The 23,148-nt window shown below is 37.7% G+C and overlaps 1 protein-coding gene across 2 annotated transcripts; it reads right to left on the minus strand.

The window, feature by feature from the left end:
- Positions 1 to 244: 244 nt before the first annotated feature.
- LOC113039766 (cAMP-dependent protein kinase catalytic subunit beta-like) lies at positions 245 to 9,660 on the minus strand. Of its 2 annotated transcripts, XM_026197846.1 has the most exons (11): positions 9,324 to 9,660; positions 7,234 to 7,242; positions 6,876 to 6,937; positions 4,371 to 4,499; positions 4,027 to 4,125; positions 3,081 to 3,163; positions 2,438 to 2,564; positions 1,683 to 1,778; positions 1,482 to 1,604; positions 1,226 to 1,390; positions 245 to 922 (listed from the first exon to the last, which is right to left on the minus strand). In XM_026197846.1, exons 1-11 carry the CDS (start codon positions 9,367 to 9,369, stop codon positions 797 to 799), a joined length of 1,065 nt encoding a protein of 354 aa, XP_026053631.1. In that variant the 5' UTR covers positions 9,370 to 9,660; the 3' UTR covers positions 245 to 796. The 2 variants fall into 2 exon arrangements, with proteins under 2 accessions (XP_026053631.1, XP_026053641.1); XM_026197856.1 differs by lacking the exon at positions 7,234 to 7,242 and having other exon boundaries at positions 246 to 922; positions 9,324 to 9,658.
- Positions 9,661 to 23,148: the final 13,488 nt, after the last annotated feature.

Raw genomic sequence — 23,148 nt, forward strand, 5'->3', positions numbered from 1 at the left:
TTACCGTCTACAGCCGCGAGAGGGCGCTCTATGTGTTCAGTGTAGACTACAGGAAAACTGAGCCGCATAGAGCGCCCTCTGGTGGCTGGGGACGGTAATGTTTTCTCTTGGTTCATTTCTCTCGGTTCATGTCAAATTAATTTTGATAAATAAGTCGCACCTCACTATAAGTCGCAGGACCAGCCAAACAATGAAAAAAAGTGTGACTTATAGTCTGGAAAATACGGTAAATCAAATTCATTTTGAATTCAAATTATGCAAACATTTAAAAAAAAAAAAAAAAAAAAAAAAAGTGTCAGTTGTTTTGGTCTAAAGGTGAAAATTAAACACGTGTAACCCCAAAAATGCCATTAGGTACAGGCAATGGCCAGCTTTCAAATAACACTATGACGCCGCCATCAACAAAAAACAGTAACAATGCTGAATTAGCCTTTTTGAGTTTTCCACCCTAAGTCTGTAACATTTCAATGCCATCCTTCAAAAAATAAACTGTCAGACGGGGAACAAATGTCAAAAAGGTCGTCTGACAAAGTGAAAGCGAGAAGAGAGTGAACCGATGTCCCAGTGCATGATGGGTAAGATGACCTCTAAAGCCCGATGGAATGAAGGAAGTACACAAGAACTCTGACAGTGATGTGCTCTCTGCTCATCCCAGCTCTTTAGAGTGCATAGATACCCTTATTTGATGCGTTGTGTGATGCACACACACACACACACACACACACACATATACATATATAGGAAAGTAAATATATGTATATATGCATACATATGTCTAGCTCTGATGTGTCCGTAACTAAAACTCCGAGAACTCCTTTGCACATTTTTCTGTAACAGATACACGAATGTCTTCCTCTTCGTAGTCGTCAAAGTTGCTGGTGTCTCCAGGACCTCGGCACTTTGGGATGAAGGGCGCCTCCACCTGGTGGATGACAGGAGAAGTGCATGACATCACCACATCCTTCTGCACTTGTGACCCAGCTAATACACATTTATGAATAAAACACCTTAAAACCTCTCTTCCTAGAAAAAGGTTTTGTGGTTACATTAACATTAATGACAGACGACAGCAGGTATATTAGGCTGCTGTCACTTTAAGACATCATGTAGTGGACAAATAAATAAAAAACAACTCAACGCTCAATAATGTGGGTTTAGTAAAGGAAATCCTGCTTTTCGGCTAAACTAAGGGTCATATGACATAACTGAAGACTGAGCATCATACCTTTCTCTCATAGATGGCTATCCAATCCGTTGTGGCAAACCATTTGTGGTTTTTGATATCGCTGACACCGTTCCTCAGGTTGCCGAAGCGTTTGGTCAGGTCCACCTGCAGCAGATTCCTCAACAGATCTTTCAGATCAGAACTGAAGTGTGAGGGGAATCGTACCTACCAAACACATTCAACATGCCATTTTAATTGCACATTCAAGTAAATCTAATAGCTTGGCATATATTAAGACGATGCAACTTGTCAGTACCTTTCCAGACACTATCTTCTCATAGATCTGAATAGGCTGGTCTGCAAAAAACGGAGGATATCCAGCTGCCATTTCATATATGAGAACGCCAAGGGCCCACCAGTCCACAGCCTTGTTGTATCCCTACATTTCAGAAACAGTAAGTGATCTGGCCTGCTTGGAAACTTGGATTTAACTGAATTGTAAAAACACTAGGCTTACCTTGCTGAGGATGATCTCTGGTGCCAAGTACTCTGGAGTTCCACATAACGTCCAGGTTCTGCCTTTTACTCTTTTTGCAAAACCAAAGTCTGTTACCTGTGCGGGAAACATCAGTTCAGTACATTTAAGTTTCCTGTGTCATCCGTTCTGACAATAAAAAAACATTAAATGATGGTTAATTGGTTTTCATTGGATCTCCACTAGTAAACAATGGCTGGACAAACTACGAAATTACCTTATTTACAATTTTAAATTCTGAAAAAATTCATATCGGTGGCATATACGCCAAAACCGATATATCGGTATATATCAGGCTCATATCGGCTGATAAAATCTGCAAAAAAAATATATTGGTTGGCTCTAATAGTTACTGTAAGTTATTAAAAATGTTCATGTTAATTCAAAGTGCATTAACTAATGTTAACAGATACATGCATTACATACATGCACATTAATAAATGCTATATAATTGTTTTTTTAACTAACAGTTAATGCTAACAAATGAAACCTTATTGTAAAGTTTTATATGTTGTTTTCTGTGTGTTTCACACTCTTGATGTTAGAGTGTAACCCTTTCTTTGCTGTAATACTTAACACCAGACTGCCAGAGGGTTACTGTAAACGCTGCTTGCAGCTATTTTTGCTTTGCTACACTGTGTTAGTCTATAATTGTGAGTTCATTTAAGAACAGGCCACATGTTGTGTGTGTAAATGGATTCAGAAACTGTGTTTTTGTTCTCAATTCTTCTAGTGACCTGTATATATCCATGCTGGTCAATGAGTAGGTTTTCAGGCTTCAGGTCTCTGTAGATGAGGTCTAGAGAATGGAGGTACTCGAAGGTCAGGACAATCTGTGCAGCGTAAAACCGTGCATGTGGTTCACTGTCGATCAAAGAAATCACATCTGAGCGTTAGAGACAAACCCAGAGATCAGCACGAATCACTGAAGCAAGGCCTTCCTCGGTCAAACATTAATGTAGAATGCATAGATGACATCAGCTAGATATTTAAAATTAAATATATAAACGTAGTTACTCAGGTAAAATAATGTTCAATGGCTTTTTTCATTTTTATATGAAAATAAATCAGAAAACATTCACTTATTCATTTTCTACGCAGCATGTAAATTGACTTTCTTCTCTTTTTTTTTTGGTAATTGCTCCTTTGAATGATTACGTAATTATGGCATCAGTAATTGTAATCACTATTAAAAAATATGATTAAGTGTATAGCCCTGCTGGTAACACTTCTGATGCAAAAGGACCGAGTGTGAGGAAACAAATTATTTATTTTAGACAAGCAATCCTTCATATTAAAGCTTGGAAAATAAGAAAACTGTTCTTAAGAAGAGAATAGTTAGATGAGACACATAACCCTGTGCTGGAGGTTGATGCTCACCTGAACCTCCCGATCCGTCTGAGATGTGAGAACATCTCTCCTCCTGGGACATACTCCATCACCATATACAAGTTAGAGTTGTCCTGAGAGAAGAGAAGTCAGAAATAAACCAGAGATGAAGTCTACAACACTCACACTTCCCCACTACTCAATAACAACGTCTCATTTAACTTTTTATTTACACATCTATGTTATGCTTTTATCATTATTATTATTATTATTATATTTTGCTCTCATTACCGTCATATTAACACACTTTTAAAAAAATATAATTTTCCATATTTTATTTGGCTTACTTTGTATTTTGTGACTGGAGAATATAACACTTATGTTAAATGCAGTTGCATTTCAAAATGCTTTTATGATGCAAAATGAAATGCAAGCAGTCAGTTACTTTTTAAGGGACTATAAACGGAAGGGAACAAAATATCTGATGTCTACGCTGTTATAAATAATAATCTAACAGCAATAGTAAAGAAAGAAAAAACACTGATCATGTCTTGAAAAAGCTAGAGAGATGATTTATTCAGCTTTCTGATGATGCACAAAAACCCTTATGACTGGTTTTGTGGTCCATGGACAAATATTTAGATTGACTACACCAAATTGTTCAATTTCTGATTTTAACTTGTAATTGTTTGAAACAAATCCAAGGATGTTCACGTATACTTTGTCACTGTGATCCTGCAATAAACGTCATATTTTCATCTCCATTCTTTTTCTCCTAAAATACAATCTCTACTTTCTATTTGTAAACAATGTTGCTTAAATTAATTTTGTGTTGTTAAAAAATGTGTGCACGCCATCGTCAAAATTAAGCAAACGCTTATTTACACAAACAACTCACACACACTCAACAAAATCCTAAAATAAAAGACACAGACACTTTCTTGGTCAAATATAGTAGGATTATTCCCCATCACCACACAGATGTACCGTACAGTACCTTGAAAGCGTACTCCAGCCGGACGAGGAACGGGAAAGAGACCGCTTGTAATATTTTCTTCTCATTTAGCGTATGCTCCACTTGTTTCAACTTCACCACCTGCCACAAAACAAATACATATTCAATTATAAGATGATCATTCAGCATCACACATACAGTATATATTCAGATCAAGGTCTGTGTAAATTCTTGATTCTGATCGTTGATAAAACCTTTCGGAGGTTAATCACAGTGTAAATGCACTCTTTGCTGTAGATTCGACTTCACATTGTGAAAATTTTTTTTTTTTATGGAAATACTGACACAGAAACGGTAATTGTAGTCACCCTTCATAACACACCCACCTTCTGTTTGTCCAGAACCTTCATGGCATAGAAGTGATCCGTGGCCTTGTGTTTAACCAGCATGACTCTCCCGAAAGAGCCCGTGCCCAGCGTCTTCAGTCTGTCGAAGTCCTCTAAACCAGTCGTGCTCTACGGGACCAAACACACGCTCCAATAAAAAACACATTTAAATAACATCAACTGTTTATATTTCCACGCCAATTTGTTGTTGGAATAAAGGTTTAAGTGTTGGCTTTCATAAAAACGTTGATGATAGATTTATTAAAACATACAATAAATGAAAAATAATATTATTAATATTAGGGATGCACCGATCATGATTTTTCATGACCGATTCCGATACCGATTTTTTTACAAGCAAACTGGCCGATTCCGATACCGATTTATTAATTTTTTTATCTTTTAAGCAACAAACAAGAAAGAAGGAACGTAAGCATAAACAAGATATTTGGTATTTAATAGGCCGAACTTGCTTTTGGCTATTGAAAACAATAACTGTAACCATCTGAAATTAAAGGCAGTTACTGCATAGTTCTACAATCCAATCAACACACATTCAATAAGATGTTTCTTAATCAGCATTCAGTATTTTAGTTTTTAAAATTATTATTTTTTTTTTTAAAAAAGCTCTTTACCAGGGAGACTAAATAAATGTATGCTATATAAATACATTTTCCAAAATGTTAAAATCAAATAATGTTGGCGCGAATAAAACAAAGATGCAAAGTGTTTCATTCATCCAATAAAAATAAAAAATAAATTAGGGTAATGATTCACATCTATATTTTTTTACTTGAGCCAGTGAAAAATAAATAACTTATTGTCTCAAGTAAAAAAATATATATATATATATATAGATGTGAATCATTACCCTAAAATGTTTTAATTGGATGAATGAAACACTTTTTTTCAGTGTACTACAGCAGGTGATTTTTAAATTAAATTAAGTCTATGTAATTTTAAGGTAAAATAAAAAAAAATAATCATCCTAATACAGAACTGACGTTTATTTCTGGCTTTTCAAACGTGTATGCAAGTTCTAATAAAAAAAAAAAAAAAAAAATCAATCAGTTTTGTCACAGTTTAGTCCGTTTCGTTTCTCATCCAACACGTGAGAAGTTGAGCTGAAGATCTCTTCACGGTTTACCCGTGTTCAGGGCGCGGACCATAGACAGTAAAAGAAATGGACACAGCGACCCCACTGGAACTCAATTGAGACAAGTGAAGCCCATTTTTAGCGTTTTTTAGCACTTCCGTTTCTGACGCGCAGACTCAAACGAAGCGTGATGACGTCAGCAACCTGTCTGACAGATGTAAATCTTCTAGTAGCTGTGCGTGCAAACTGCCATCGTTAATCTTGCAGAGACGGCGAGCTTGAGCGGGGACTTCTTTGGCGTGAGTGAGCAGGAGTAAGTATTCTGATTAATTATTTTGTATAGTATTTTAAAATGTAACGGCAGTACGCCATATTAAGTTAATTGCCTGCGAGCTTCTCCTCCTGTCTGTATGGTAATGCGACAGAGAGCCGAGTGGTTATGACGCAATTGTTAGCCTATTTTTTACAAAAACTGTTTCTACAGGGCCATAATGTAACATAGAAGGTAATGGAGCCCTTTATACATTGTCGTGTATCTTTAGAAATGAATAATGGACAACTGGAGTTTTTAAACACCTCAGATGTAAAGTTATTCACTGTCAAAGTGACGCCAAAATGAATGGGAGTCAATGGGAATGCTAACGCAAGTGAAGTTCTGCTAAAAGATGGCAGCCCCCACCCGACTTCAACTTCCGGTCGAGTTCCTTGCTAAGACCGTTATGGTTTTAGAGACTTTTTTTTTTCATAGTTATCACTGAACATGCGGTGTTTAACAAAAAAAAAAAAAAAATGTAATTATTATAACATTTATTTAAATCTCTTCTAACAGTCGAAGCTGATACCCTTGTATAGACAAAGTTTCGAGCACGAGTTAGAGTCCCATTTTGGGGACCTTTCGTGATCCATAAATAATTAAATATCTTCTAGTTAAAACAGGTTCCTATGCAGTTTAGAAATATGAAAATCAATTTAAGTAATTTCCAGGAAATGCATGGAAGGCATGTGCAAACACTGCCATTTCATTTCTAACATTTACACTCATTTACTTTACACACTTGCTACTGCATTGCAATATTAGAGGTTTATATAAATCAACATGATTTCCTTTGGCTCACCGGTTCCTGCGCAGTTTAAAAAAAGTAGGCTATCTATTTCCTTGAGTAATTTTCAGGTCTAGAAAAGTATGTAAAAAATGAGAACAGAGTATGGACAAATTTTGTTATAAAGTATAAAATTAATTTCTAAAAATAAACTGATCACACAAATTGCTGAATTGATTCGATGACAAACGTTTAGTAATCGTCTGAACACGACTGAATTAATTCAAGGCACACTTTTTCATTACGCATAAATCTTTAAGCAGTCTTAAGTCTTTTTTGAACTCCTCTACATTATAGTTTCTTGCTCACCTGTGGTGGTGATTCCCATTTTCTCAAGAAATCTTCTTTGGCTTTGGCTAGAAACTCTTTCACTGTGAGGAAGAAAAACAAAAACCTAAATCAACGCTCCTTCATTTATAGCTACATAACTGACATCATAAACCTCATAAACGAGGGAATATTCTAGTTCTAGCACTTTCTAGACATCAAAATCAGGCACGAGGCTTGTCATGGATATTGTTCTCGTGAAGCATGCACACATTAGATTATTTATTACCAGAGGAGCAGGACATCACAAATATAAGTTAAGACAACCCCACAGAAAACAAACAGCACAGCAGACTCCAGTTCACCTCAGGGATGGGGAACAATGTAATTTTGATCATACCAAAAGTCTCTACAGATCAGCAAGGATTTTCAGGAGCATTCACCCACACGGATGAGATGATGAAGAATCAGAGAGAAAGACAGAGAGAGAAAAGAAAGACAAACACATGAGTTAGACGGTGCAAGACATGGATTAGACGTGACTTAACTACAGGGTTACGAACTAGAGAAACCTAGACAGAGAGTATTGTTTGTACTGAATAAAACTGTCTGAGGAGATCGAGCACAGTTTAGAAGAGCTCAGCCAAACATTCACGAGCAGTGCGCACAACAACACTTTTGGGCTCTGTGCCATACATCTGTTTCATTTGTGTCTTTAACTGGGTTTCTACAGCAGCAGATTCTTCTGACGGTCACATCCTTGTACAGTATGTGACGCCTGGAATTAAACATTTGGTAAAATACAATCGCTTACGAGAACAAGAGTAGAGTAGCTCAGAGTTTAAGATGAATTCAGAGAAATGTTGTTGTTGTTGTATAATGCTTAATGTTTATTTGACAAGATTCGACAACCTCTTAATGTCATGAAGGATAAACCGAGGTAATAACGTCAAACTGACTCTGAGTGAATGAATGAAGTGTGTAATTAATCAAATCTGACCATGAATGTGAGGCAAGATGCATGCATCTAAAAAAATCTGTTTTTCCTTTTCATAAGTAGTATCCTTAACATTATTATTTTTTCTTAATGCACTGGAATCTTTTCCCATTTGCTCTTAAATCTAATTTAAATCTGCTAGATTAAGACTGGTGTTAGACTTACATTCTCAGGGATGTCTTGATCTACCATACATTTTTCTTGTTTCATGGACTTTAAAAAATAAAATGTGATTGAAATGTGTCGTTCTGTATCCAGGTTGTGCACGGGACCTTGTGTTTTATATCAATTTTAATAATTTCACCTGTTTTTCTGTTGATCGTATTCATCCACATATCACTGCTTCATTAAAGGAACAGTTTATTGCTCCAGTTCCAAAAACGAAGTTATTATTATGTAAGTTGCATTTTAGGCACAATATTGCCAGTTACTTTGTCTTGCACTCGCTAACATGAACAGTGCTCAACCAATCAGATTCAAGAACCAAATCGAACGTTGTAAAAATGTTGTAACCAACAGGAAACTGGCTGTAAAATGACTTTAAAGTCTTCTAAACGGTTACTACCTAAACGGATGCAATCAATGCATTTTTGCTAGAGATAAAAAACAAAGGAAAAGCATCTTAAACCAGTCTGAGCTGGTGTTTTGGGGGCATGTTTAGACTAGACCAGATCGAAACCAGCTTGGTCAGACCATTCAGCTTCACTGTAGTTAACATCCAGGTTAACGAAGCAGGGAATGCGTGGTTATTGATTTATTAGGTCCATCAAACCCAGCAACACACAAAAGCCCAGAAGAAATAAAACATGTCTTTCATGGAGAAACATGAAAGTGAGTGAATAATCACATAATCATAATCAAAACACAATAATAACTCGCCTGACCATGAACATGAACCTGTCCGAGAGGTTTGATCTGTGATCACTCATTACATGCAGTTTATCAGCTTTCTACAGTCTTGAATTAGTTACACTAAAGGTGTAAAAGATTTGAACACTAATGTCAACACTTCAGATCAGAGAACACCATTTACTTATATTACTAGCATAATGGCTACTTGTAAAACACATATTAATGCCTTGTTATAGATCAATTAAACCTATCCAATACCTAAACATCCCTTCTACAACTAAGTTACCTTACTAGATCAGTGGCTTGATGTTGTTTACTAGAGACAGTGACTGCTGCTAACAGGCTCGACCCGACAGTCAATGCTAATCTCATTGATTTATTTATTCTCCAACCTTGGTTCTACAGCTCAAGATAAATAGATCAATTGTTCATTTTAATGTGCATTTTCTTTAGGCAGGTGGAGATGTGGGAAGCATGTGTGAGCGATGAGAAACACAGTTTGTGCGAGTGTTTCTCCTGATGTGTGCTAGCAGTAGCAGCTAGGGCCGCTAAACGAGCTAACAGCTAATTAGCCTCTAAAGATATCCTGACATCATAAGAGCAGCAAGGACTTCTGAACGTAAGTACGTTAATGCTCTTACCGCTCTCCAGTTCATTGCCTTTCTTGGCGGTCGCTGTGTTCCCCATGATGCAGGAGACACCGGGTGGATCTCAGCGGACGAGACGACGGCGAGTCCTCGGAGAAGCGACACCTCGGCCCGGGTCTACCGGACGACGCTCCACGGACAGAGGACTCGGCGGCGGGACAGATCCCGGATCCCTCGCCAGCGGTTCTCCTTCCTCGCCGCAGATGGCCACCTCAGGTCCGCTGCGCCTCGGTGAGCGCGGGGTCTCTTGACTTTCTCACGGTGTTCTTCACTCGCTGTTGAACTCTTCCTCTGCTGCAGCAGAGACATGATGATGACCAGCAGAGAGAGGCTTCACACTGCCACCTGCCGGACTCCAGGGGGATCACATGAAGTGGAGTTAAAAAGTTACATAAAATAATAATAATAAAAAAAAAAATAGGTAAAAAAAAGGGGGTTGGAAACCTGATTATAATATAATAATAATAAAAATAAAATCGACAAATATAATATATTTTGTGACCCTGGACCACAAAACCAGTCATAATGGTATGCTTTTTTCTAAATTGAGATGTATGCATCATATGAAAGCTGAAAACATAAACTTTCCATTTATGTATGGTTTGTTGGGATCAGACAATATTTGACCGAGATATATTTGAAAAATCTAGTTTCCGAGAGTGCAAAAAACAAACAAACAAACAACAACAAAACATTCCAAATATTGAGAAAATCACCTTTAAAGTTGTCCAAATTAAGTTGATAGCAATTCAGTAAAGTTTGAAAAGTAAAAAATTATTTTGAATATATTTACGGTAGGACATTTACTAAATATCTTCATGGATCATGAACTTTGCTTAATATCCAAATGATTTTTGGCATAAAAGAAAAATCTATAATTTTGACACATGCAATGTTTTTTTCTTTTTTTTTTTTTGGCTGTGGAAACAAATATATCCCAGTGACTTGTCAATTTTTCGAAATCGAGATTTACACATAATCTAAGAGCTGAATAAATAAGGTTTCCACTGATGTATGAGATAAAACCATTTGAAAATCTGGAATCTGAGGGTGCAAAAAAATCTAAATATTGAGAAAATCATCTTTAAATTTGTCCATATGAAGTTCTTAGTAATGAATATTACTAATGAAAAATTAAGTTTTGATAGGAAATGTACAAAATATATCCATGAAAGATGATCTTTACTCAATATCCTAATGATTTTTGGAATAAAAGAAAACTCGATAATTCTGACCCACATTTTTTTGGTTATTGCTACAAATATACCCCAGAGACTTAAGACTGGTTTTGTGCTCCAGGGTCACATATAGTTGCAAAAAGGTTCACTATAAGGCTGTCTGATATATTAATTCATTAACAGTAGCCACTGGTTTCATATCTGGTCTTAATGAACATTTGGAATGAGTTAATGAATAAATGCATATATTGTTTTAGCACTAAAATATGTCAAAAAGCCATTAAATCCCCCGTCAAAGAGCAGAAAGCAATACACATACTCTTCCACAAACAGAAAGCAGCACTGCTCTAGAAAGCATCAACAGTAAATAAAAAGCCTATTTACTACTGAATTACTCATTCTTTACTCAAGCATGGTTTGTCCCCCGCTGAGATCTTAATGCAGGGCTCAGAGACTGGTCCACTTTGCTACAGAGTTTAGCTACAACCCTGATCAAACTCACTTGTCTGTAGCTCTCTACTGATCCAGACGTCATTGATCAGCCGGCTCAGATGTGGAGCTAAACTCTGCAGGTAAGTGGACCTCGAGAGCCAGAGCTGTCATCCCCTGTCTTAATGGGATGTAAATGACACATTATCCTGTCTTATTTAACACGAACAGAGACCTGAAAGAGAATCAAAAGAACCTGAAACAGAGACAAAACTTATACTGTCGGGACAGAGGATGGTCAAATCCAATTATATCATATATGATATGATATTATTATTTGTTCCCATCATTTCCTGTCAGTGAATGTGCAGTGTATCCAGTAGATGTCAGCAGAGAAAGGTGAATTAAAAAAAATGGTTCAAGAACTATTACTCTATTCTTTCTCTGCTTCCTTGTGAATGTTTTCTCCTACATGCCTTTTCTCTGGGCTCTTGCCTTCCTTTATGCAAAGAGAATATATTTCCATATATTTTCCTCAATCAGTATATCAAATTACTCAATGTACATTAAAAAATATAGTGAACAATATATTGTGTTAATATATTACGATATATTGAATAATGCATAAGGAAATGCCACAATTGTATATTCAATAATACACTTCATAATATATATATGCAATGAAAATGTCGAGCAAAATTTGCATAGCTGGCCATGCCCCGGATTTCCGGGTATAACTAGGACAGCATGGCTTTTGCTCACTCGTTTTGTTCTGAGGAGTCAAAGAAACATCTCATCCCTCTCAGAAGCAGTTCAGAGTTGTGGAATAAAGGACACAATGTCTCTGTTTTCTCCATCAGGGAACAAGGGTTACCATACATAATCGAGACGTTCCCTTTCAGTAGGTCACTTTGACGTAGTGTCAGAGTTCCAACACTAGGGGTCTCGATACTGAACACCACACTCTAAAAAACGCTGGGTTGTTTTTTCAACCCAACTGCTGGGTTGAGGCAGTTGGATAGGACTTTGGGATGTTTTAACCCAAGTTTGGGTTGAAAATAACTCTCTTTTTTAAACCAGCGGGGTGGGTTGAGGACGCGGACGTGAAGGAGAGCACGCACGTCACGTCAAAATCGTACGTCTCCAGTGCGAGCAGCCGCCATTTTCTCAGCGTGATAGAAGCGAGAAGCGAGTGGAAGACTATGGTAAGTAACGTTAAATATTCAAAATGTAAAGTTATCTTTTATTGTTTACCCGGTTGTATGAAAGGCGGAAACAAAGGAGCTTAACGTTATATATATATATATATATATAAACAAAACGGACGCGGTTTTCGCCTCGGACACGGAGGTCTTAACTGCCTCATGTAACGTTACTGAACGGAGGATATACTTTTAATATAACGTCTGTGAATGTATTTTGTCATATTTACATAAGATTTTACATTATCTGTTCTCTTTGAGGCGTTAACAGACGGTTATGGTCACGGTTACGCTCATGTGAATTTGTCTTTTTTTTTCGCGGTTAAACTGAATGTATGTTTGTCTCCTAAAGGAAACGGCATTGTGTAGTAAAGACTAGCATAATTATTTAGAGGCTGTTGAAGTGGTAACTGTTAAAAGTATGTTTTACATGTAATATTTCAGACTTGTCCAGCTCCTGTCTTCATTGTCCTCGCGCTGAGAGTTAAAGACACTGAAGCTGTTTGTGTGAGGAGTCACAGACCTGTGTGAGGATGAGGAGGAGGTGTTCTTCTGAAGAGAGGGACAGACGGGTTAAGGAGAGTAAACTTCAGAATAACATCAAGTTATCTTTATTTTTACTACGACTAAAATAATGTGTGTGTTTTTTTTAGATGTTGAAATCCAGAGAAAAGATAACTTCATTCTTTTGAGACTGATGTAAGTTAAATTATTATTACTTTTTTTTTTTAGAAAATTAATGTTTCTGTTGTGTCCTGCCTGTTAATTTCAAATTTTGATGCAAAAACAGTGTGATTTTATATATGTATGTATGTATATGTTAATATTTCATTGAAACCATTGATGCCCCTCTTTGCAGAACTCAAACTAACTGGAGTTAAGGACACACAAGTGCTTGTGTGCGGAGGTGGTTTTCTCAGTTTCTTCTGAAGAGAGGGAAAGATCGTTTAAGGCAAGTAAACTTCATAATTTCATGTTATCAGTTGTTGTTTTTTTTACTAAGAGTAAAATAATTTTTGTTTTTTGTTTTTGTAGATGTTAAAAGCAAGAGACATGGGAGAGCATCATTCCTTTGAGATTTTATGTAAGTTATTTTTAGAAAATAAATGTTTCTGTTGTCTCCTGCCAGTTTACTTCACATTTTGATGCAACAACAGTGTGATTACGTGCTCATTTCATTAAGACCATTGATGTCTGTGTTTTTTTTATTGCAGAACTCAAACCAACTTTGGAGTTGTCTGATTTGGAGAGTCATTATTCTTGGTCTTCGCTCTTAGAGGTAAAGTTCACACATAAATAATTTACTTGCCCTCATGTCATTCCAAACCTATAAGACTTGTGTCTGTCTTTACAACATAAATTAATATATTTTCAGTTTTCTCATAATATTTGTTAATCCATTTATAGTTTAGATAATCAGTATTTTCAAGCTTCATAAATATAGAGTTATTGTAGAAGTAAATTCTGATATTTATATATGAATACATCTTAAATTATATGATAGCAAACATGTATGTTCAAAATAAAATACTGGTCTCCCAGACCAGCAATGGAGGACACAAAAAGAGAATATTAAATATATTCATACGTTTTCCAAAAAATTAGCAGATTTTGTATGAGTCTGGAAAAACATGGGGAGAGTAAATTATGAACATTTTAATTATTTGGTGAACTAACGGTTTGAAGAGCAGCCCTCCATGTACATGAATATTGTGAGGTATGTGAATGTCATGACTGTTTTAATGTTTCAGTAAAGAAGCTTTCTGAAAGCAATATTTATTCAAACAATATTGCATGTCCTCACACTAGTGCTGCCATTATAGCATTCTGGAGCGCTGTGGTGGACTGAGACATTAAACAACCGCACAAAGTGTTGAAACTTTAAAACCGATTATTTACCTATCCTTACGGATGTGAATACACCTCTACCTGAAAATGGATAGTTTAATTAAATGTTTAATTTTTTCAAATGTGTTTCTCTTAGGCCACTGATGAAGAGCAGGCGGTGACTGGGATGAATGCTGGTCAGAGAGGAGAATCTTCTTTCCCCTAAACAGCAGTGGTTTTAAAGGAGGACGCTGCCCTGGATGATGTAGAAGATGTCACATGCTGTGCTGATGCGGTTTCTTCATGATTACATCAGTTATGCTAAAGAGATCATGAAAATTGACCGTGATGCATGATCTGTATTCATGGACTATGAAACCAACTGTAAGTGTATTTGTAAAAAAAAAAAAAAAGTTAAATGCTTTTTCTGTGTTGTTTAGTAGAAGAGTTTACACTCTGTCATTCATACACCTGCTCACATTCTTTCACACACACACACACACACATGTGTCTGTTAAATGTTGTAATATCAAAGTTAGTGTTGTGATTTATTTGTGTACTGTCATGCCAGAATAGTTGGGAAAAAAACTAACTAATTGTAAATTTATTGTATGTGTTTTCGTATATTTTTATACAATATATACAATTGAACAAATTCCAATTTGATCTTAAGTTATATTCATCAAATGTTCAATGCTTTGTTTATGAACTCTGTAGCTGTTAATGCCATCCTTTTCTGCATTTCTTCTAACATGTTACTTTTTGACTTTTCTCTTGTTTTTAATAAATATTTTCCTTTTGGTAATTATTATTTGTGTGTAAAAGTGATATTTAAAATGAACAACACTTGTAGGTTTAATGCCTAGCTCAATTTGGGTTAATTTTAACGTAGAAATGCATTGTTTCCCCACATGGCTGCACTCTGCGAGTTTATTTTCTGCCAGCAGGAGGCGCTAAGAGCAGGAGAGGTAGGTTTCTCCGGTAACGGCTGCAGAGCGGTGCTGAGCTCACAAACGCTGCCTTATCAAGCACATGCGAAATGATATCGAACATTTTCTAAATACAGTAGTTTTCCTTCTGAAATACAGTGATAAAAAACACCCGCTCTGGTTTTTGAAACCCTGCAATATAGTCATTTTAAACCATAAAAAAGGCAACCCAGCAGGCTGGGTTAAATATGATAACCCAACTGGTTGGGTTAAAACAACCCAGCGCTGGGTTCGTCCCTTTTTGACCCAGCGCTGGGTTGTCAAAATAACCCAAATTGGGTTGTTTTCAACCCAGCAGTTTTTAGAGTGCAGTGTTGGGAGTAACGATAATAATAGCATCAGCGATAATAACTGGAAGTACTGGGAATTAAAGGAAAGAATGTTTCTGTAACATGCACGCTATGCCCAGGAAAAAATACTTTTTCCACGTCTGCCTCAAGCAACTCAAATCTTATGAACCACCTCACATCAATACATGCTAACATGTTACTGTAATAAATATTTAATGCTGTGTTCACATCAGATGCGACTTGCCTGAATAAATCGCGCTATTCGCGCGTAGTTGGACACTTGAACATTTTGAGTTCATACGCTTCATTCGCGCGTGAAATTAACTTCACAACAGACGTGAATTCGCGTCATGGGGGGCTTCTGCCAGTTGAGTTCACACAGCATTTTCAACCACCATTTTTATTCAGATAATTTTCTAAATAGTACTGTTATCGTGTCATGAAATGTAGTTTTAAAAGTATTTCATGCGAGAATGTAGTTGTTTTAGTCTAGTTTAGTTTAATCTAGTGTGAACGCACCATAAAGAGTTGGACAGTGTTCTGTTTATTGTGCAGTAACGTTAGGCCTAATATACAGTTACAGAGATTTGCACTAATGGCCAGGTTTCCCTTTGTTTCTTTTTACCCAAGTTTGTTTGTCTTAATTTTGCATTTGAATTTTATTTTCAATATTTATTTTTTATATATTTTTTTTATTTCTATGCATATCATATGGCAGGCTGCAATCTATTGATTTCAAATAAATACAACATTTTCTAAAATACTTAGTATTTTTATTCTTCAATCAGTTAATATAAACATCTTACATATTAAAGGGGGGGTGAAATGCTCGTTTTCACTCAATATCCTGTTAATCTTGAGTACCTATAGAGTAGTACTGCATCCTTCATAACTCCAAACAGTCTTTAGTTTTATTATATTCATAAGAGAAAGATAGTCTGTACCGATTTTTCCCGGAAAATCACGACCGGCTGGAGGCGTGACGTGTGGGCGGAGCTAAAGAATCACGAGCGCCAGTAGACTTTTGCTTTGAGAGCTTCTGTGACATTACCGTGAGGGAAAAACCACCATCCAAAACAAACCATGGCTAACAGTCAGATTCAGCGTTTATTAATGATCCAGAATCAGATCCAGAGGCTGAAACTGAACGAGAGCAGCAGCAGCAACGACTCGCTCCGAGCGGGGCTTGAACCCGGGTCTCCGATGGGAGGTGGACGCACTAACAAGGAGGCAGAGATATTTGAAGCAGTTTTACTCACCGCCTGCGGTTCCAACACACGATCGTGACCCTTTTTCGTTGGGATTGCATCATCCTTAAGAAATAAACGATGTGCAAATCCGTCGTCAAACTGGGCCTTGTTTGTAAAACAAGCATTTTAGAAATGCAGGGAACAAACACAAACACTTGCACAACTCCGTTGATGCTCTGTAAAAATAAACTCCATCCACTGGTCCCTTAATGCTGTTTCTCTTTCGGTAATCTGTGCAGGGTTGTCTTGCCCTGGCAACCAAAAACACACTCCTTTTGTGACATTTGGCGACGCTCTCGCTCTGATCAGTGAAGTCTGTTGTGCTCTCAGTGCTCTGCTATACGGGAGCGCTCTCTTCCGGCAGAAGTGCCTCAGGACCCATATAAGGAAATTCCGCTCCATCTAACGTCACACAGAGCCATACTCGAAAAAAACTTTCAGAAACTTGTGACAAACCGGAAGGAGTATTTTTGGAACAGAAATACTCCTTCAAACGTACAACTTAATTTTTGAAACTTTGTCCATGTTTAGTATGGGAATCCAACTCTTTAACAGTGTAAAAAACTCAGTATGCATGAAATAGCATTTCACTCCCCCTTTAAAGATGTTATAGGATGTAATAGCTTTATAGAAAATAAAAGATAACGTCACAGTTACTTTGCTGAGTAAGTAGTTACTTTTACAATGTGGTAACTAAGTTACTAACTCAATTACACTATGGAAGAAGTAATTTGTCACTAACTAATTACTTTTTTAAAGTAAGATGACCAACACTGCTGAACGCCTCAGCTGCTGAACTGCGTTAAGTGTTCAAGGGGGCATAGATGCTGACAAGCCCAGCGTGTTACAAGCAACCTTTCAGTTTATGACCTCACCCTCCATCATATGGAAGAGCTGCCGTATAAGGCAGATGTCACCTCAGTTGGAGCCATATCTAAAAAAAAGTTAAAAAATAGTGGCTGAAAAGTCTTGGTTGTTAACGTTGGGGAAGCGTTCAGTTCCCTGAGCGGGGAAAGAACACTACAGAGACCACATCCTGCAAAAAAGTGAGGTAACATTTGGAGATACAACCTGTTGACTAACTAAAAGGGAGTCCTACATAGGGAAGGTTTCTGTAGTGAGCTCTGCATAAGGGGAGGACTACCAAGAACAGAACCAGGTAACACACCAGCTGTTAGGAAAACACTGAGTGGAACAGGGCAGTAGATTTATATGCATATTGGACCACTGTAGGGAGGCAGTACATATGGAGCACCAAGCCATAATGAGAGTTCACTCGAGGGATACTTACAAGTAATGAATTCTTGCAGTGAGTTTCTCCGCCAAACTCAGCAATGCAAGAGTGCTTGAATGATTTGAAAGATAGTCCAGTGTTCATAAAAAGGAACTGAACTGGACTCAAAGAGCACACATTATCACCTCAGAGAGGGGAAGGGCACTATATGCAAACTCTACACCTTACTAGTTACCCTGAATCCAGGACTAGCTTATACTTGAAAATATGGAACCGAGCGAATGTATAAATGTAGCCCATGCTGCAGCTCTAAAGCTGTCTGTAATGAGGCACCACATGCTATGGCAGAAAAAGCAGCCATACCCCTGGTTGAGTGCCAAGCCCTTATTTCAAGTGGGCCAGGTAAGCCTCTGGCTTGATAAGCCATGAAAATTGTATTCACAGTATATTGGGAGATTTATTATTTGGAGACAATGGTCCCCCCTTCTGCTGTCTTCCAGGCAGACAAGTTGTTCAGACATTCTGAATCTCTGTGTGCACTATAATGGATGCATAGGGCTCGCAGGCCAGACATCCTTTCTTGAAAGGAATAGTTTGCAGGGTCACCACTTGGTCCATAAGAGAAGTAGAGGCAATCTTTGGCTCATATCAAGGCCTGGGTCTCAGAATAATACAAGAGTTTGCCAGGCCGAATTCTAGGCATGGTTCATAAACAGAGAGGGCTTAGATTTTTCATCCTCTCAATGAACTGACTTGAAGGCTCTACGGACCTCTCCTGTGAGGCCTCAAGACCTCTGAGAGATACCAAGAGAGAATGAGACACAGTCTAGCAGGTTTAAACCTCTGTGCACCTCATAAGAACCTATTAACTCATGAGTCTCACTGTGGAAGTTATCTACTTGCGTAGGCCCCCAGGCCTGCTGTGTGCCTGTGCATACATGCCGAGGAAGGCCTCAGACAGGAATACACAATGGGCAGCAGGTCCTTCTAACAACTGGGATGGGACAGCACCTCATGTAAAAGCCATGGGGTGCAAGCCATGCACCATGCTCATCTCAGAACTCTGTCATAAAGGCAGTGCTGAAGTGGTCTTATAAGCATCTTTTGGTGGCATGATGCGGCCAAGGATGACATTCCCCAGAAGCCTCTGAATAATTCAAGAGGAAGCACTAATTTTTGTTTGGGACCCCCAAGCAACTCAGCACTTTGGGAGCTGCCTGGAAGCAAAGTCCAATTTTGCACCGAAAGATTAGATGCTCTATCCAGGGGAGAACTTACTCTTTTCCCAGCTGACCTGAAGGCCCAGTTGTACTGGGTGATTGGGTAACATGTCCCTGCGTACTTTATAATCACCAAGTCTCAAGAGTGCACTAAGAAGCCAGTCAGTGAGACAGTTGAGGGTGTGAGCACCCATTTCCCTGATGGGGACAAGGGCGGCCTATGCAACTTCTGTGAAAGATGATAGGAGACAGGGACAGATCCAGCCTTCAGTTGCTGCAAACCAATCCTGGTTTCTAGCATGTGTTACCATGTGTTGCAAGGTGAGGATCCTGAATGGGAGCTTAACTGGCCCAGATTCAGTATTCTCGATCCAAGATTGGTCTGAGCACTCACCCTTCTTGGTTACAATGATCTGAGGGCTGAACCTCTCATCATCTTGGGTATAGAGGACAGGGTGAATCACATCTTTTACCAGGAAGGCAGTGATTTTCACCCGAATTACAGCAACATTCTTCCCTTGAACCGGAGTAACAGGATGCCACTGAACTAAAGCAGATGCCTAGCGAACTGAATCACAAAGCTGAACCGAATGGAACTGAGGAGCCAATTGGAAGGCCTGGGGAGTCCAGACACCTTACCACTGGTCACTGTGGTCCTGCAATAGATTTACCTGAGTGTTGGACATCGCCCTCCCCAGAGCCTGCGATGTGACCTCCGCAGGGCATAGTTGGTCAACGATTGCAGTTCCTGACAACTAAACAACTAAAAACACTGTATTATGCATGCTAGGCTGGTAGGCTGGTGATGTCACTTGTAAATAATTTATACCTGTGCACATACTGTACCTTTTGACTCAACCGCTAGTGGGGTGAAAGATGGTGACAATTATAGGGGCCCACACGGAAAAATAAAATTGGGACCAAAACTTATTCAGACACTTTGACTTGATTATATTTTACCTACGTTTTTTTAATTTGTAAAATTAAGCATTGCTGTAATTGTTCAGCAAAGTATTAATAATTGTGTAATTATTTCCATACTAACAGTTGTCATGCGTATGACGTCACCATTTTCCCACGGAGACCTTATTGTTTTCAAAAACTTACAAATGTTCAGACCCAAAGAATAGCACTGTCAAGTAAAAGAATGGCCAAAATGCATAAAAATATTTAGTTGGAAATGCTGTTGTGTTAAAACCCCCTCACTCCTTCAGGAGATTATTAATCAGAATCACTAATGTCTGATTTTGCCTTGATATCATTACATCTGTCATGTTTGAAGGTAATCTCGTCCAAACACAGTCACAACAGCCACTGCAACAGTCAGTGTCTATAGATTTTTTAAGCACTTTATCTATAATGGATTCAGACATTATAATTCCTCCATTTTCTCACTCCATGTTTGTCTCTAGGCCTTTCTCACAAAAAAAAAAAAAGAAAGAAATTCTAAATTTGTTAGTTTGGAAGAGTCTGTAGGCTGTGAGATGAATGGCACAGAGGATGGACCATAGATGCACCCTGCTGCTTTTTAAAACTGGCTTTTGGACAACTGTTTTGACATGTCTTGGAGTTTGCAGTAAAGTGGTGCTGGAAGAGATAAGGCAGTGGTGTTGAATGGCCAGTGTTTAACCTCTCAACGATCATTTATCAACGGATAAATGTAGTCCTTAAAGGAATAGCTTGCCCAAAAATGAACAAAAAATCTGTCATTTACTGTTATTCCAAATGTTTGTTTTTTTGTTTTGCCTTGTTTCAGTGTCCATTTGATTTAAATGTACTTTAAAATGTCCACTTGACTCAGAGGACAATAAACAAGTTAATCCAATGGCCTGTCACCAGGAAAGCTTTTATTATTACAAATCCTAATGTCTCCAATGAAACATGTGCTAAAACTCAAATGTCTTTTTATGTTTGGATTCCATGTCAGCATGGTGTGGGATTACAAATATAAGAATCTGAATCTTTCCAGTATACTCCCCTTTCTCGCTGTTCTTCGGACTAAGCTGATTAGTTAAGGATAAGAATTTCGGTAGTGTGAACAATCTCTCTCTCTGGAATATCCTTTTTCTATCTCAGGTATAAACCTTGATAACAGAAAGTCATGAATACTCTCCCGTGAGCTTTATTTCCTCTCCAATAGCTTTCTTGCAGTTTCTACCTCATAGTCATCATCACTCAGAAAATATCTTCGTACTCAAAATATAACTTTAAATTTGCCCCACATCTGGACCATTCTCCTTTCTGCTATCCAACAGTCATTTGAGGTGCCTTTCAGTATCTGAAGTAAGGGAAGATACAGTCTAGTAGTATTTCCAAATCACAGAGGCCTAATGGCCAAATATTTTTCCCAACGCTCAGTAAAAAAACCCGGGTTGTCCTCTTTCATAATGCAAAAAAGCAGGAACTATGTTCACAGGTAGGCCTTGGATAAGGAAGTTTGACTTGGTTGTACATGTTTTTACTTCAAAGTTCATGCAAAGAGAAAACCGGGGTCGACATAAGAGTTTTACATTTTAAATTTGGAAATAAACAATATACTACAGATTTCCCTAAGTCCTGCAAATGTCTTGGACTCATTCACACTCAATACGTAAAGTCAGCTTTTCTTCTACTGCCTTAAACTTGTCAGCCACCTCTTTCTCAAAGCAACAATGGAGTGTCAACAGAAAGAAATTACTGGTAACAGAGTATTTAATGTCATTAATACACTCTCTACAAAAAATAAAAATAATAATAAACAATGTATTTTACAAAAAAATGTAGGGGGAGTATTTTCAAGGAAAACAGAAGAGTGCCTAAAACAGATCCTTGTGGTACTCCTTTGTGAGTTGAGATAACTATGGTAAGAATATCTCATCTTATCAGGTTTTTCAACCTTTTTGTCCATTTTTGCAAATTAATCATTCTTTCCACACATGGATTTGATTTAGAGCTGGCTGAGAACCTGGAGCAAACCATGGTGTTCTCACAGTCTCTACTACACATGAATACTCTGGGCACTATAATAATCCCTAGTACAAAGGAAGAACACTAAACACTGTCTACAAGCCTTGTAACAGGTTTGCATTCCAGATCATTGTGGTCTAAATGATCTGCTGATGTACTGGTTCTCAAAAAAAAAGATTCTTAGACAAACACATTTTAAGCCTATGAAATAAAAAGTCCTAAAAGTTGAACTGTGTAAAAAAGATATTTCTCCAAACCAAAGAGTTGGTGCTGCATAACAATTTACATTAATGAAACTTCTTTATTCAAACAACACATTTCAAGCTGGAGCATGATTATATCACACATAAAAAACAGCAACCTTAGAACTTCTTCAGAAATCAGTCCATACTTAACAGTGCCTGACAACAACCACCCACTGTCGAAATTGTTGTAATCAGGATGTGCATAAAACACTATCACTGTCATCATGCAAAATGTATAAGACGACAACATTGTCAGCAGTTTGCATCCAGTGGTTAATTCCCCATCTGCTCCACCTGAAGGGTGATAATTAAATAGAAATAGGATGAGACGGGCTGCTTTTCCGAGTAAGAATGAGGCAATATATATGCATAAAACTCTGTAAAGCTTTTTGAAGGTGTTTAAGACTTTTATTAAGCCTGGTGTTATGTCTTAAAAACATGCTGATAAAAGAGCACTGATGCTATTTGCTTGTTTATAGGTCTCTTTTATGCATCTCATCTGGTTGATGTGCATGCAGGCAGATTTTTATGCATTTATTGTTTGCAGTTAGTACTGTCGCATTGGTGCACACCTGGGACAAAAGTTTTATGGATGTGCTATTAATTGGATTGTTAGCAACTCCACAAAATTTAGCTTTGTAGCAGATTATATTTTAGAGCTCTTGAAAGTACTGTATGAATGTTATTGAGTTACGTGACAAATGCTCTAGGAACCAGGTCCTTATTCAAGAAGTCTTATCCTTTATTTTAAAGGTGATAGAGATGTCAAACAAGTTTCCAACAGGTCAATGGCTGGTCAATGGGTTTTCTTTTTTGCATCTCTTCCTGAAAGCTTTTCCACCATGCAGACATACTCAGGAGTTTGGGGCAGGTACTGTCTATTAGATGGCTTTGCCTTGGCTCAAAGTTGTCATGATGGATACATTGTTACGTGTGCAGTATATGATGAGGGCATGGCTTGTGACACATAATCCCGGTTGTATTCTTGGATTTGAAAGCTTTTTGCTCA

The sequence above is a fragment of the Carassius auratus genome, chromosome 2, assembly GCF_003368295.1.
Source record: "Carassius auratus strain Wakin chromosome 2, ASM336829v1, whole genome shotgun sequence".
NCBI lineage: Eukaryota > Metazoa > Chordata > Actinopteri > Cypriniformes > Cyprinidae > Carassius > Carassius auratus.

Excerpts from the sequence above, each read along its gene's own strand:
- LOC113039766 (XM_026197846.1), bottom strand. The coding sequence starts at position 9,369 with ATGGGGAACACAGCGACCGCCAAGAAAGGCAATGAACTGGAGAGCG. Across the intron at positions 4,126-4,370 it reads AGGTTCTGGACAAACAGAAG|GTGGTGAAGTTGAAACAAGT; the intron begins GTGGGTGTGTTA and ends GTTTTGTGGCAG. Across the intron at positions 1,779-2,437 it reads ACCAGCATGGATATATACAG|GTAACAGACTTTGGTTTTGC; the intron begins GTCACTAGAAGA and ends TTTCCCGCACAG.